We start from the raw sequence: 17,237 nt of genomic DNA on the forward strand, positions 1-17,237 counted from the left end.
AGTCCCCGCAGGCTCCACTGCTCTAATGAGACCGCAATTGCGCAGTGTTTTCATGCTCTAAATGCCAAATTTTTTGTTCACATACTTCTACACTTTACCCCCACATGCCCATCCAATGGGTTCACATTATGAAAGTCCAAGTAGCTTCCTAGTCTGAATGGAACCAAGTAAAGTGGAAGTGTGTGACAATACCTTGTCCACCGACTTTATATTATAAATAATTAAATAGTAAACATTTACATTACAATTTTGCTCGAACAGTTCATTACTTAATTCCTTCCTGATTGATCCCTAAGGTGGTACTCTAGTTTGAATGCAGTGACAAATACACGGGTACCCCATATTTTGATGCACAGAATGAAAGAATTATAAGAACATTAGTATGCTTGTACACGCATTGAAATGGATCAGGTATCAATGATAAATTCTAATCTGTCATGCCATGTGGAGATACATTGTGAAAAATTAAATTGCCAAAATAGTGTGTAAATGTGTAGGCATCAATGTTAGTAAATTTGAGAAATTATACAATCTACAATGCTACAGCTTAGTGTTAGATGATACCCCTAATCTTTACAGGCCAAGAGTATACCCATGTAACTTACCAGAAAGAATCAATAAGAATTGACAAAATTTTCAATATTTTTCCCCCTTTACCGGGGTTTGACTTTATCATTCTGAAACAACAGAGATTTTACCGCTGGAATTGCTATCATGGATAGTATCACAAATAGCCAAGGCCCTTTCCAAATTGAGCACAATGTCAGCTATCGTTGGTCTATCTTTGCCTTCCAAATTAACACAATGGATAGCAATATAGGATACTAACTCCACTGCCTCTCCTTCATTCACATCTGGGGGTCCAACCCTTGGATCCAAAATTTTCACCAATTCTCCAGCCAAAATAGTAGGCACTGCAAAGTCTACCACACTTAATGGAGTGCCTCCATCTTCACCATGCTTGAATATTGCTCTCTTTCCTGTCAAAAGTTCTAATAGTACAACTCCAAGCCCATACACATCACTCTTTGCTGTCAATACATTTAGACCATAGTACTCGGGATCAATGTATCCAACGGTTCCTGCTGCTTTTATTGGCCGGTAATCACGGTTAGGTTCTGGACTCATCATTGACAATCCAAAATCAGATACTCTTGCCGTCCAAGTAGCATCAAGAAGAATGTTGGAAGACTTGATATCTCTGTGAATTATGGATGGAACTGCATAATTATGGAGATATTCTATTCCTCGAGCAGCATCCAAAGCAATTTTTATCCTCATTTTCCATGAGTTCAAGACACTGCTACTCTTCTCCACATTGTTCTTGTTATGCAAATGATCATACAATGCCCCATTCTTCATGTACTCATACACTAAAAGCCTTTCATCTTTCTCTTCACAGAACCCAACCAGCCCAACCAAGTGCTTGTGGTGTAGACGGGACAAGAAGGACAATTCAGACTCAAATGCAGTCTCTTTCTCTTGAAACTTCTTCATCTTTGAACCGGTTTCACCCCTCTTGATCGCCACTTCACGACCATCGGCAAGTTTGCCTTTATACACAACACCAAAGCTTCCAGAACCAATCTTGTTCTCAAGTGAAAAATTGTTGGTGGCTGCTACTAGTTCCGCAAGGGTGAACTCCTCAGCCCTGTCTGGGTGCTTTGTTGATGAGGTTCCACTCCTCTGGCGCCTCATTATAATTGAACTCTGACGCTTAATTACAGATGATATAGAGGATGTGCTATTATTGGAAGCACCCCCACCATTGGAACCACTGCTACCTCTTGTCATCGTTGGTTGCACAGAATTGTGTACCTTCTTCTTACCAAAACAAACTCCACTCCATAAGCAATAAACTATTGTGCATATTCCAGCAAAAGCTCCCACTGATCCAATAATAGCAAATGCCAATAAGCCTCTAGTCAAGGTCTTTGATCGAGATGATGTTGGAGGAGACATTGGTGGCGGCGGCGGCGGCGGTTGTGATGATGGTGGAGGAACTGTTAATTGAGGGCTACAGGGCATTGGTTTGCAAATGTTACCAAAGCCAGAACATAGATATTGATAACCAAGATATGAACCACACTCACTACAAGAAGATTGAACACAAGGTCCAGGGAGAATACGTGGCAAGGGGAGCTCAAACCTTGAGCTAGAACCAGAACTTGAACCATTGGACCAACCAGGGCCCCAACACACCACAGACAAATTCATCGTCGTCAATCCACAAGTAAAATTGGACCCTGAAACAATTGACTCAAAGGAAACTCCTTCTGTAACATTCACGGAGAATCTCCCATTGCCACCCCAACAAATAACCGAACCATTCAATCGTCTAATAGCACAAACATGCTCAGCTCCAAGTGCCAACCCAGAAAATTCAAAAGCCCCACCTTGAGGAACATTCAGTTGCCCAGAACTGTTAATTCCTTTGCACACCAAAAACCCACTCGAATCCAACCCACAAACATGAGAACCACCCGCTACAACACTCAACATGGACACGTTTCCAAACCCACTCTCTATCTGCCTCGAAATATTCACTTCACCCCAACACCGAATCCCAGAACTATTCCTCAAAATTCCACAAGAAAAGCCATTCCCAGATGAAATTGAAGCAAATTGATCAGACCCAGATGGTGGATCAAACGTGTCACTGGTTCTCCAGCACCTAACCGTTCCATCACGCACCACCGTAGCACAAACGTGGGTATCCCCAACAGCAAGATTCTCCAATGGAACAGAACTATCATTGTAAAGCCTTTTTCTTTCGAATGAAGCGATCGTATCCCAGCAATGCAAATTGGAGTTACCGAACCTGAGGCCACAGAAATAGTCCCTCCCACCGGAAATCGACGTAAAGTTAACGTCGGGAACGACGGCGACAATCACCCCCTCACGGTAACACTCAATGCGCCGCGTGGTTTCACCGGCCACGATGCCGCACACGGTGGCGGAGTTGTCGGCGATTGCCAAAGTCGTGCCGGAGCCAAGAGCATGGGATGAGGGTGCCAGAAATGATATAACGACGACGGTGACGGCGGCGAGACGGAGGTTGACGGAAGAAAACGGTGATGTCTTCATTTAAAAATCGTTACTTTGTTCTGCTTCATTGGCAGAGAGAATTGAAGGAATTGGTATTCAGACTTGAGGGTATATTGTGGAAAATTTCAAGGTAGTAGTTGTGGACTCTTCTCAAACTGCAGTGCAAAGACATGGTTTTCTTAGTTCAACCTCTGAATCTTACTGTTGCATTTTTATTTTGGGTCTTGTTTGGTTTTCCTTTATAATTAAGCGTTTTTTGTTCATTTAGTTTCTAAAATATGCATTCATTTTTAGTTTAGTTTTTTCTATTTGAAGATTGTTATCGCGCGTGCAATATTAACATTGGAAAGTTTGTCTATTGTTAACAAGAAAACAAAATGCTATTGTCTTTAATTAATAGAAGTATTTGATGCGTTCACATTAATAAAAGTATAAATTAACACTAGCTTGATTTAGTAAATAAATAAATAACACGAGTGGGGTATTTTAAAATAAAAAAACAATTTGAGTTGTTAAAACATGTAGTAGTTATTTTATTGGTGAACTCAAAAATTAAGTGCATGTTTAAAAAGTGATTTTTTTAAAATTAGTTAAATCAAACACATTAATCTTAGATGTTTTAGATTATTTTTAAAAACAATTGTTGCACACATAAACAATTTGTTTATATTAAAAATAAATATATCGGTAGTGGTTAATTACATAAAGATGTTTAGAGAAAACCGAGGATAAAATAACTCTAGTTCTTTTGATGCATAAGTGTGAATTATAACAATGAAAAGAAGTTTTTCTTTAATTACTAATTAATGAAACTGAAGTCATTGTTTGTTGGATTACGCTTGAACCAAACAGGGCCTTTTGGACCAACAACGAATGAACACCAAAGGACTTTCGAGGAAAGGTAACATAATGTCATCAGTTTCACATAAGAAAATTAGGATTTGTTTAGTTTAATATTAAAATATTTTCAAGTTATTAAATATAATTAAAACACTTATGTAAATTTTTTAAAATTATATATTTTAATTAAAATACATTTTTTAAAATAAAAAAGAAATTAACTTTAAAACAAAGAGACTCGTTCCTCCCCGCCAAGGTCCACGTGTACCCTATCAACGTAACCTTACGTAAGAAATGGATTTAATTATCAGAGTTTGACCGTAATCATAAAACGTAAAAAGGCTGCGAATGTTCCTTTTTTCTGTCTTATTAATCTTTTGTATAATTTGGATTATTAAAGGCTAAATCAGGGTCTACCACATTTGATTTTCAAATTTGGTAACTGAACTAAATGATTTAATGAATCTCTTGTTCTAAGCTAATATAATAATTTACTATTGTTTATCCCATCCAAGTAGCTGAATCTTCTAAACAGAGGGTAATGATTTTGTTATCTTTGAAATTCAAAATTGAGACCCAGAAATAGAATAAGATGGTCAAACTAAACGACTAATATTTTCGGGTGTTTGGGTGCGAAGAAAAAAACAAAGAAAGTGACAGAAAATGAGTGGTGCTTACATTTTTACCTGGTTACTTGAAACTTGGTTTTTGAGGACCAGATTTTGATGTGGAAGAGTCAAATAAGTACAGTAATTATGGGTCCAAAAGTGGTAGGAGTGAAATAGAGAACATTCGTGACGCTTCTTATTCTACTCATTTTCATAATTTTTTATAGAAAAGGAATGCATAAAATAAACTTTTGCACTGCATGTGTTTCATTACTCATCTTAGAATATTTTTTGGGAGTATGCTATATTCAAACGTGATTAGTCTGAATCCTCTTCAAAATAATAATAATAATTTGGGTTTTTGGCATGCCCCGTGTGGATGGATTTTTTCTATATAAGAACAGTTTTAATAAACACGTTTAAATTTGGAAATAATATACAGTTTCCAATAGATGTGGGAGACAAAGTCAATGTGTAAACAAAATGAAAATGTAAATATATGTGGTGTTCATGTTATAAAAAAACGACGTAGACAGCTCATAGATTTGTGCAAATTTTAAATATCGTTTTCGGCAAACAATTTATGATATTAGGTGTTGCAAATTGTTTTCGTAAGTTATACTTTTTTGGGGGGTATATTTTATTAATAACATTAAATTTAGTCTTTATACTTATAATATTTTTTATTTTTATATAAAATAAATATACACTAACTTTTTGTTTGTAGAATCTTTACATTTTGTTATTTCTACCTAATAACAATTTTTAATTTATTTTTTATATAAAACATATTTTAATACAATATAACGTCAATAAACCTTGACAATTAATTTGTAAGAGAAAAATTTACGTAAGAACTAAAGTATAACTCATTTTCATATAAAAGACTACAATAAACTTAATTAATTCAACAAGATGAAATAACATATGTGATGCTAAAACACAGAAAAACTTCCTTTTCATATAGTCAACATATACCTTATCTTTCCAAGAAAAAATATTCAATCCACCTAATGAATGTACCAACAAAATGCCAATGCCTTTTTTTCTAACTTGCAAGCACAAAATGCAATAACAGACGAGTCTATGTAATATATCTTGGTGACGATAGAGAAGAGAAATAGACTCATGCATGGTGAGTGTGGTGAATGCATTATACATAACTCTCGCATTCATGTGGCGAGAATCAATCTCATAAGTAGTTTAAATAGGGAAATAACTCTTTTCCTAAGCTTTTCACGTATAATTATAGTATCAAAACTTGCAACAAAAGAGAGTAAGAAAACATAGCAATTAAGCTGAAAGCTACAGACATATGTTGTGAGTATAATCATAGTTGCCACAAAAGCTTAGTGCTATGGCAACATATAAAGGAAACATAAGCCATATGCTCTTGACGACAAGCGAAAGAGCTTCTATATAAAGTATTTAATACTAGTGGAAGACAATTACAATTAAATCTTTATTGTAATTAATATATGTCACAATCATTTGTAAATGTGCATTTGTTTATTCTTGCGAGCAAATCATGTCTGCAATCGATGCACACACCACGCGGCTCCATCGATTCGTTTTGGTAATGACTTATTTTTCTGTCATTTTCGTGGCTGTTAGTGATAGAATCTGAAGTACTACGTTTGAATAATTACAATCTACGAGAGAGCAAAAATTAAATCAATGTTTTTGGTACCACAAATCTCTGATATGATATTCATATTCCACAAGTGTAGATGATTAACAATTGAAAGCAGCCCTTCAAGTCAAAAAGATACCTTTTGAAAACGCAAATGAATAAGCGTCCAAACTATATAACAGGTTTAAAATACTAACTATATATACAGAAGAGAAAAAAGAACACCACCCTTTTTGTTAAGGTATCGAGGGATTTTGGATAGAGCTATGTGACGTAGTTTCTTTTTAAATAAAGTAAAACGACATAAACACCAAACATGATGTTGGGTCACTAACCATGATCGGTGATTAATTCTTGATTCTTAGCATAATTATGGCTAAGATTGTGGCTCCAATTCCGGGTGTGAAGTATCTGATTAATTTCATAATTATGCTTATGACAAAAACTACTAAGATTCGATACTAGTAGCATAGAAAATTTAAATGAACTAATTTTAATTTAGTATAAAATTTTAAATACATTGTTATTCAAGATGTTGTCCTATTTTTTGTCGAAGCCTCGCCACCAAAGCTCATACAACACTAGTCATGTCTTCTAGAACCAATTCAAATGCAAAAGAAAACAATTTTATAATTATAACGTACAATTCAAAATAATAAAAAATGATTTTATAGAAGGTATTGATGCAAGTTAAAGCCAGTTAATTAAATTGAATTTGCACACTTTATAAGATAAAAATTCACCTTCTAACCATAAATTTGTCAAAACAAAAGGAAAAAAAAAAACATCTTGGATAACTTTTCACCCAGTACGCAAACCGTCACTTAGTTGTTAATGATTCATTGGATTGGGACTCCCAATAAGATTTGGTTGAACTTTGACTGGAATATTTTGAATTAATTTATTAACAAGCACTTATAATTGGCAAGTTTTTATAAGTTAAAATCAATTTATATTTATATTTTTAAAATATTTTTTAATTTAGAAAAATTTTATTTGTTTTATTTTTATTTTATTCTCATAAACAAATTTTTTAAAGTTTACACAAATTAAGTTCTTAATCATTAAACATGTGAATCAATTATTAAAAATAGTTCCAATTTAACATGTGATTTCGAGTTTGAGTGTTAGTAATACAATTGTTAAAGATTGTTAACCATTAAACGTGTTAGGGCCTCAATGATGTGAAACTCAGCCAAAGAATTTATTGGGCTTTTATGTTGCTCAAAGTGGAATAGGGCTACCCTTGAGCCCAATCAATGTGCAATACTAATTGAGCAATTCAATCTAACAATCATATGGACCATAAAAAGGGTAACCTTAAGTATCCGAATGGTTCAAAGATAACCTTAAAAATCATATTTATGGACACGCTTGCTTGGTCCTATTTTCCCAAACCTAATAACTGTTCCCTAATTTTAGGATTAAGTAAAGCAATTAAAGAACCTGACCCACACAACTCTTCATAACAATTTCCTGAATTTGTAGTAAATAAAAATGTCATAAAAAGGATACAAATAAAAGTGTAGGTTAATTGAATTTATAGGAACTGTGATTCGTTATTACAAAAAAAAAATATTGTAAAATGGTTCAATTATTATCCAATAATTGATAATTGCTAAATTATGTTTGAAATTATAATTTGTTAATAAGTCTATCAGTTTCGACAATTAGAATCTTCTACAGCTATTTAAAAATCGTAGAGATCTCAATCCAAATTTATAATCACTTTTTTTTCAAATTTAAAAATGTTTACAATATCAAAATTATCCAAATTTTAAAAATAAAAACTTTTGATATTTAATTTTAATAGGATCAACTTAGTTCAATAAATATGAAAGTCTAATAATATGTTAAAATCAATTTTACATATATTCTATCTATAAACAATTCAGTGTACAGTCTATACTGACACCATTGCATTTTATTGTTTCTATAATTACAATATGCCAAGATTCGTATAACTCATTTCTTCTTTATCTTTTTCTATCATATTGTTTATTTTATTCCACAATTCTTTTTTAATATCTCTGAATTGTGTAAAAATAAATAAAAATACATTTTGGAAATAGAATTTTTCGGTCAAAAGGGACAAGTAAACAAAAACAAGAAAAAGGAAAGAGAGAGAAGTGCATATATAATTATATACTCTTTGAATGAAGAGGTCAAACGAGGTTTTGATGATAGTTGTGACTACAGTGGCTTTGCAGAAGCACACATGCAAAGCTTTCTGGTTAGAATCATAGGGAAAAAGAAAATTGAATTTGGAATCAATGAGGAAAAATAAATTTACAGTAAAATCCCTTAAAAGATTAAAAGTGGAGCTGAAAAATGAAAATGCTAAATGTGACATAATCATTGATCTCATAAAATGTTACATTTTTTAATATTTTTAATTCATATTTTGTGTAATTTAATTCTTACAAACTTTTTAGAATCAATGAATCTATTTTTTACCTTTAAATTTTAATAAGTTTTATTTTTCATTAATTGTAATTGTTTAAAACTCTTTAATCTTCATTTATTATTCAAATTTTTTACATACTAAATTGACTAACTCAAATTTTTATAAACAAAATATTAAATTCCAGTTAAAATTAAAAAAAATTATTTTTCCTATTTTCTTATATCTTAGAAGATCCTTCAAATTTTTTAAAATTTTGAGTAAATTCTTCACTTCCGAATATTTAAAGTCATTCCATGTCCCATTTTATTACAGTCTCTCTAAAGAATAATAAAAATTAATAATTTCCATATTTTTAAAGATAAAAATGTTTAGGGTTGTTTAATTTTAGAAAAATATTTTTATTTTAATTATATAATTATTACATAATTTCGTAGTTTTAAAGATTTGTATGAGAAATTATATATATATATATATATATACCGACACATTATTTTGTGTACAAATCTTTAAAAGTAAAAAATAAAATAAAAATAATTTAATAATTAAAAGTGAAAATGAAAAAAGAAAATATTTCACAAAATTAACAAAACAAATATCACATGCAATATGAAAAAAATAAAAATATAACTATGTCTAATTAATTATGAATCATTTGTTTTTTTATTAATTTTTAAGTCAATTATTAATTTTAAGATCAGTATTATATACTAGTTCGTATTTTTTTTCTTCTTCAAAAATTTGAAAAGAATAATTAAAAATTGGTAGAAATTTAAATAGATTATAAATTTTATCAAATTATTCTCTAAAATTATGATTATTAATTATTTTACTGTTTACTTTTGATAATTATCTGTCATTTTATCCCTTAAATCAAGGGATATGCCAATTTAGTTGCGTTGCGAATCAATTTGGCCCACATCGTTAGGTTAAAAGTATATTATTAATTTTAAGAGTTACACTGACTGATAATGTGACGTTAAGTATTAAATTAATTGATAGTATTGGTTTTAAATATTAAAATTATTTATAATTACTAAGGTTGGTCAATAAATTTACATTTTATAATATCAAAAAACAACTTAATTGATTTTTTCAACTAATATTTTTTTAAATTATATATAAATTAGACAGTAATATTATAATATCTTCTTATTTGAGCATTTAACATTGAAGTTAAACTTATAAATGTCAAATTTAAAATTATAAATTAAACTAAGTTAATCATTGTAAGTTGATAGACATATGAAGCGATAAACTAATTAATATTTAAAATTTTATGATGTGATTTGATATATTCATTACTCGATTTTAATAGGTTAATGTAAAAAAGAAGCTAACGAAAGGAGGGAACATGGTTCCCCCTTAAGATATTTAACAATGTACAAAAACTTGCTATTTATGGCAAGGCATATATAGGAGGCAACATTACTAAGGTAGACACATTAGGACCCCATTTCACTGTTTTACCTTCTCTCTGTCTGTGAAACAACCCCAATAATTATTTGATTTCTGTATTTATCTTATGTTCGTTACACAATATTGCTAAATAATACAACTTTATGTTTATATCCTCAAATGATATACATCAATTTTGTTATTGCATGAGGGTTATATGACCTGTTATATATTTAAATAAAGAACATGAAGGTACCACTTTATTCAATTCTTTCCTAAAAAAAATAGAAGCACTTATTTTTATATGCTTCAAATTAATTTTAAAATTTTAAATTAAAAAATCATAAAAATAATTACTTTTTCAATTGTTAAATAACCCAAAAAACTAATGACTCAAGGTCATTTTGATTTAGCCTTTCAACCGTGTAGGTTTCAAAAAAATAAAGTTAACTTGGAAAAACAATACCAAGTTAAATAAAAAAGGAGGCAAAGAATCAAAATAATAATAATAATAAAATAACAGAAGATCAAATCACTAAGCCAAGCTACAAAATTTATGAGTAGGAATAAAATCCCTCTTTCACATTCCCCTTATCTTTAACAAACTTTTCCTGAAAAAAGAATTAGTGCTGAAATTAGACAAAGAATAAGATCTCTCCTTTTTCACGGCACAAATCTAAATCAAGTGAAAAAATGATTTAAGAAATTGATCAATCTCCTGATAAGTCATTAAAAACCCATTTTTGTCAAAATTTAACGATCACAAATACCAAAATATAAGAAGAGAACAAATTCAATTAAGTTAATGAAGGAAAAAAGAATAAACTTTTGACTTAGACACAAATCAGACACACACGAACACAAAAAGAAACGTATTATTGTAAGAAAATATTTAAAGGCATGAAGGAAAAGCAAGAGTGATTTAATTAATTAACAATATTGACTTTGTGTGTATTCATTACGTGCATCTTTACGTGATAAAGAAAAACTTTTTCCACAGTTCATGGATCAACATCTTTGAGCTTAGACATCATCCCACGCATACGATACCAAAGAATAGGAATCCTCACAAAGAAAACGGGACGCAACTACATTCTCTTTTCTATGGAAAATTATTGATGTTGCTCAACTTTAGTGATTATATTATAAAGTGGTGATCACTGTGGGGACAAAAAGCACTATAAACATGTTGATCCTACATAAGCAAAAGAACCAAGGAAGATACTTGTAATTAAGTAGGTTCCGCACAATTATACAACATAGAATTGGAGCCCCCCTTTGTAAGGCTTAATAATGTAGGGTGGTGGATTGTTCTTACTCAAGTGGGGTGCCATGTCTCAAATTATTAATATTGGTGTCATGTCTTGCTTGCTTCTCATTGTTTAGCTTCTTTTTGGTGCTCATTTCAGGGTCATGTCACCAGTAGGGGATCCACTTTTGGTAAAAAAAATTAAAACGAAATATGGACTTGCATGCCTTGGCATCAACTTGCTTCATTATGAATCACTGTTAGTTATTAGAAAGTGATGATCTTATTTCAAGATATGGTTGAAGCATATCGGGGCATGTTTTTAAGAAAAGCAAATTAAAATTTTGAAAGAGAAAGAGTGCAGTCGTATCTCACTAGCCCTTTATGCGACAAGCATGTTGTGCATTGGTGCTCAAGGAGTGAGTGAGATTATTCAATTGGGGTTGTGAGGGTGATGTTGAATATATTCGTGGTCACTTTAACACGACCTTACAATTACAATCAGCATGGATTTATTTAGCATAAGCTTATTTGATTTCATTTTGTATGGTTGTTGGCCTTAGAATAGACCAATCTTCACTTTTCGTAACATTAATGTTTTCTGGGTACGAATTGGTTCCGTTGATAAGATTTCTGATTCTATATGCCAATTAGATTTCAGTTTCTTTTTTCCCTTCTTTCTCCTAAGGGACACGCATTAGAGTAGTAGAATATTGACTGTATACTTGATACTTAATTTTATTTAGAGGCCAGTGAAATTGATGTGCGATCATATCCAAGTTATAATTATCATGCATATATATATGGCTAAAGGGGGAAGCAAAAAAAGGGTACTTATATTAACTTGAAATAGTAAGGTTATTAAGTGTAATGAACATATCAACAAATAATTTGAATAGAGTGCTTAGTGTTCTGTTAGGATTGTTGAATTGAAGCACTAACAGTCACTTCCATTTTCAACCACATCACAAAAGGCTGTGGCATCTATGGCCTACCCCACTTTCTGGTGAATGCATTGCCACGAAAAGGTAAACCTATAGCACATCACGTTCAAAAAATATGGAAAATCCTTAGTGCGGCCGAAACGTCAAACTCTGTCTTTTTCTTTGCTTAATAATTTATGTAAATTATGTTACTGATAAACTTCATATCAAATTACTCAATTTAAACGTAATGATAACAAAAGTGTGCAGTTGATTATACTTAGATATACTTGTAACTTCATATCTCTCTCATTTTTCATTTATTTCTAAATAAAAAACCAGTCTTAACTTTACACACACGTATATCTATATGTATCTAATTTCACTTCTGTCAATTTAGAACATTAATTTATGATTAGTCTCATATATAAAATGTTTTTATTCAATAGACAGAAACAAGGAAACCACTGAGTGGAATAACTGTGTACACAATTTCCATTTCTTTTATAAAGCTTGTATAGTCGATTATCTATCTCACTTGATTCTCCTAAATTTTGATATCTTCACTTATGTGTTATCGTATTTGGGTTTTGATTCTTTTAAAATAACGTTTTAATCTTAATTTTAAAATAAAAATTATTACAGAAAGTTTAAGTTAGCCAACCACTATTCAATTGATTCTTTAGATCTAAGAATGTGTGGAAGGTAAAATTATTGTTGTATTAATGCTATTTAGCAATTGTGTGAATTAATTTAAAAGGTATATAAAATTTTATATTTTAATGAATATATATTTTTATTTTTATAAAAATATTATCTTAATTTTTAAAATTTAGAGTTTACTTTTAAGAGTCTTATCTTTTAACTTTTTATTATTTATATATTAATTATTAATATTTAATTAAATATATTATATTTATATATGTATTTTTACATGTACATTATAAGAGCTATAAATTTAATTTTTTAAATTATAATTATATCTTTTTACTTCGTATTTATCATTTTGTTGTAATTTCAAACTAAAATATTGTGTATATTAATTAATCATAATAAAAAAAAGGAAATGAATGCCTAAAAATGTTATTCTATGTAGCAGCTAAAGTCTTTCGTATAAATATGATAAAACTCTTTATTGGATTTGTTTTACTTTTTGAAGGGATTTTTTAGGTATATAGATAGCTTTCAGAAGTACATGAACATAAGATTAAAAAAAAACGAAGCACTTCTTTAGTGGTGTTATAAGCTTCAAGTGATTGCCGTTAATAATGAGGAAGAGCAACAACGTAGGATTTGGTAAAGGCTGAAATGTGGTATGATTATGGCTTTAGAAAAGCATACTCAAATGTTAAAGTTGGTAAAGGAAGAATTTTGTGTTACGACAAGTGGGTTAGAACACTTTCACACCCTCTGACTTTGGATTTCCCTTTTGAACAAACATCAATCTATAATATTAACCCTTGTAAACATTCAACATCTGTCCATGGTGAATAAAGATTTTTCAATTCAATAAAAGAGAATACCCCAAAAAAGATACATCAAGCAACTTCATATGGAAGAATAAAAGTCAGCAGATAGAGAGCTTGTGAAAAGGGGTGGAATTGATTAAAGTGCAGTTGGGAAAGGGCATATAGAGAAAGGGAACAAAGGACTAAGAATACAATTCATGCGCACTAACCACTAATAAGAGATGGTCCATATGGGCCATGAAGAAGATCAAAGTCAAATATTATCACACCTTTATATGAAAAGTAACTTAGGAATGGAACTGCAAACTGGTTTCAACTACAAGGGAGAGGACTTGTAAAAAATCATTTTTTTTTAATTTACTTTTCCTTTTTTAAAAAAATCAACTGCAAATTTTTTAAGACTACTTTGAACTTGAAAGTAGCTCGTAATATCTGACTTTGAAGATAGGAAAAAATGAAGATAAAAATGTAAATTGCATTGTGTTTCTGTACTCAACTAAATAAATCCTAGACCTTTCTCAGTTTTATCACATCTCTTAAGTTTCATTATATATTGAAACCTCATCGTATCATTCACTAAAAGGGTAGACTACTGTAAAACAAGAATAAACAGAACAAGAAACCAGTATAATATGATTAATTAAATTGAAAAGGTAGACAACATAGAAGGGTGGCCCTTTATTCTTTTGACCTTTTGAGGTGGGATACTTGAGCTGAATATTGGAATTTTCTTTTGTGAAAATACTAGTTAAAGATCAAATAACAATAAAAGAAAAAAGATATAGTCAATGAACACGCATATAAATGGATAAACAAAGGGAAATTACATTGTAACATCGAATCTCATCAATGACAGACATAAAATCATCATTCAAAGCTCGAGGACAAATTGAATTATTGAAATCCTAAACAGATATATTTATGTTGTTGGGAATTGGACCCTTAGGTACACACGTCTGCGTGGCACCTCTATAACGTCAAGGAGTGGAAGTCCTTGCATAATGCATAGCATAACGCCAAGAGGCGAAACTAGAATAAAACTAAGCATTGCCCACTCATTTTACAAGTTACTTCTATTAGAAAATTAGTAGGAATGTTGCCTAAAGTGGATAATGTTTGAGTTCAGAAGGGATACTACAGATAGACGGTAAGAGTATGATGTAGTCATATTTATTGAGTTAAGATAAATCTTCTTAGTTGAATTATGCGTCTGATAATAATTTAAGTAAAATTAGTTGAAAAAACAAACAAAAAAATACTTTAAAATGAGAAGATTAAAAAATAAAAAAATAAAAAAAAGAAAGAAAGAAGAGCGAGAAAGTGGGAGACAAAAATAGAAATCTAAGCTAAAAAATTTTAATTTATGGCCAGTAAAATAAGATTTTTTTTGTTTTTTAATTATAGAAATATAAGTTTTTTTTTTACAAAATTATAGAAGTAGAGTTTTTTTTTAAAATCGACAATTTTTTACCAATAATTGTCAATGACAATTTTTAATCATTTTTTTATAATCTTTAAAATAGTTTATTAATATTTTAAAAATTGGTGACATTTGATTTTTTTAATTTTTTAATATATTTTTTAAATTTTCGTTGAAATTTTTAAAATTTTATCAATTTTTTATTTTTTATTATTAAATTTCTGTATTTATACCAAAAATTGTGATTAACGATTTTTAAATTTATATTTCTGTAATTTTTAAAAAATACTTTATTTTAATGTTTTTTCTAAATATCAAATATAAAAAATAATTCCAGAATTTTAAAATCACAAAATTTTAAAACTTTTTAAAGTACTATCAACAAGAGTTTACATGAATGCACCTCTTTATAAACTAAAGGACTAACATAATTAAAACACTCAATATATTTGCTTAATCGCTAATGTTTTTAAAATTGAAGACAAATTAGTAAAACTACCTCCACGTTTTATATCAATCATTTTTAATATTCTCTTATTTTCTGATGTTTAAAATTTTGTACAAAAAATAAGAAAATGGTTAATATTTAAACTATAAAATAATATCACTTATTTTTTTATACCCCTTGGTTGTTATATTAATTAAGATAAATTGTAGAAAAATATGTTATTTTAAAAAAATACACTTTTCAAATTATGGATAAAATTATAAAAACATATGTATTTATTAATGTTATAGAATAACAATAATAAATAAATAAACTAGAATCAGTTGGTATTTTTTTTCCTATATTAATGCGTATAGTGTTGATTGCATCAGACACAAACACAGAACGATTGAATATATTTTCATAAACCTTTGCGCTGTTATCATAAATAAATATAAAGTTATAGCAATTCATTAGAACTCGATCAACATTGATCATAAACACGCACGAACTTTAATTTTAGTGTGAAAAGTAAACCATTAACATTAGAGATTCGTGAGCTGAGAGATCTTCCCGCTGCAGATTCTCTACCTTTTTACTTTCTTCATCAGAAAATTATGCAGATCGTTTGGTTCCCCAGAAAAGCTTAGCCAGTTATATTCGGTGGGACAAAGAATGTATGTCTTTTTGGTCCCCTCAGATGCCCCGAAAATGACAGTGCCAAGAAGCTTGTACGAAACCCTAAATACTTTCACATTATTTAATTTTTAGACATTTAAACAATGTTAACATTTATTAGTATTTTTTTATTTTTGTCTCTTTTTTAATCATATTCTATTATTTATAATATTTTTTTTTCTTTTTTTCTTTTTCTTTCTCTAAATATAGACACGTTTTGAAGTATCTATCAATCATTTTCGATACTTTTATGTAGCTTGTTTTGGCATGTGTGTTTGAATCATTTTAGTGTAATAAAACAAAGCAAAAATATTTGTGGAAGCAAATTGTTACACGTACCCATGATCTTTTATTTCGTTCTTTTTATCCTAGGCAGAAAAATACAGTGCCTAGTTAGTGGACAATGGTGATTGTGATATAGAAAGCAATGATATGTATTTGTCATCATGATATTAATTTAATAACGACCGCTATGGTAATTTTATGCTTTGAACGCAAGGTATATTGGAATTGGGCATGTCGTCATGATATCAAAATATCTATCAAGACATAGTTAAACACACCTAGAATAATAAGCACTAGAAATTTACCTCACTAAACAGTAATTAAGATGTTTTAAAATTAAAGAAGTGATCTTCAAAGAGGATATCACCTAACCTCATTATTGAGTATTGAATTTACTAGCCAAATGGAAATGGATTAATTAGTCTACTCCTTATGATCAGTAGCGTAAGTTATAATTCCTAATTGACAGGCTGAAAAGAATAAATAAATAAAATAATAACCAAAGCAGAAGTATTGGGTTTATGGGTTTCTGTTTTACTATTAGCAAATAAAAAGTAACCTTTTCTCATTCAAAAAAAGGATGTGAAACATTTTAGAGTATAGTGATATAGAGATCAAAGATTTTTCCTCAAAATATGGAACCCACCTGCCCTATTTCATGCAAGTATTTAAAAGATGTAGTTATGAAAATGATAAAATTGATATATCAATGTTGATAACTTTTATGAAAACGATATATCATATACCATTTATGAAACCACTTTTGTGTCAATGTGTATCTTTTTATTTTTTATTTTCCACACTGATGCTTTATCAACAATTTGATTCAAGATAAAAAAAAATGGTTCTTTGAAG

The 17,237-nt window shown here is 29.9% G+C and overlaps 1 protein-coding gene across 1 annotated transcript; it reads right to left on the reverse strand.

The window, feature by feature from the left end:
- Window positions 1–460: 460 nt before the first annotated feature.
- Window positions 461–3,181, reverse strand: LOC113850593 (putative serine/threonine-protein kinase-like protein CCR3). The gene has a single exon (XM_027481177.1). The coding sequence runs from the start codon at window positions 3,085–3,087 to the stop codon at window positions 673–675; it is 2,415 nt and encodes an 804-aa protein (XP_027336978.1). The 5' UTR covers window positions 3,088–3,181; the 3' UTR covers window positions 461–672.
- Window positions 3,182–17,237: the final 14,056 nt, after the last annotated feature.

This window comes from Abrus precatorius, unplaced genomic scaffold (genome assembly GCF_003935025.1).
Source record: "Abrus precatorius isolate BTA unplaced genomic scaffold, Abrus_2018 Scaffold9, whole genome shotgun sequence".
Classification (NCBI taxonomy): Eukaryota; Viridiplantae; Streptophyta; class Magnoliopsida; order Fabales; family Fabaceae; genus Abrus; species Abrus precatorius.

Bases quoted from the DNA above. Each gene is read 5' to 3' on its own strand.
- LOC113850593 (XM_027481177.1), bottom strand. From the start codon at position 3,087: ATGAAGACATCACCGTTTTCTTCCGTCAACCTCCGTCTCGCCGCCGTC.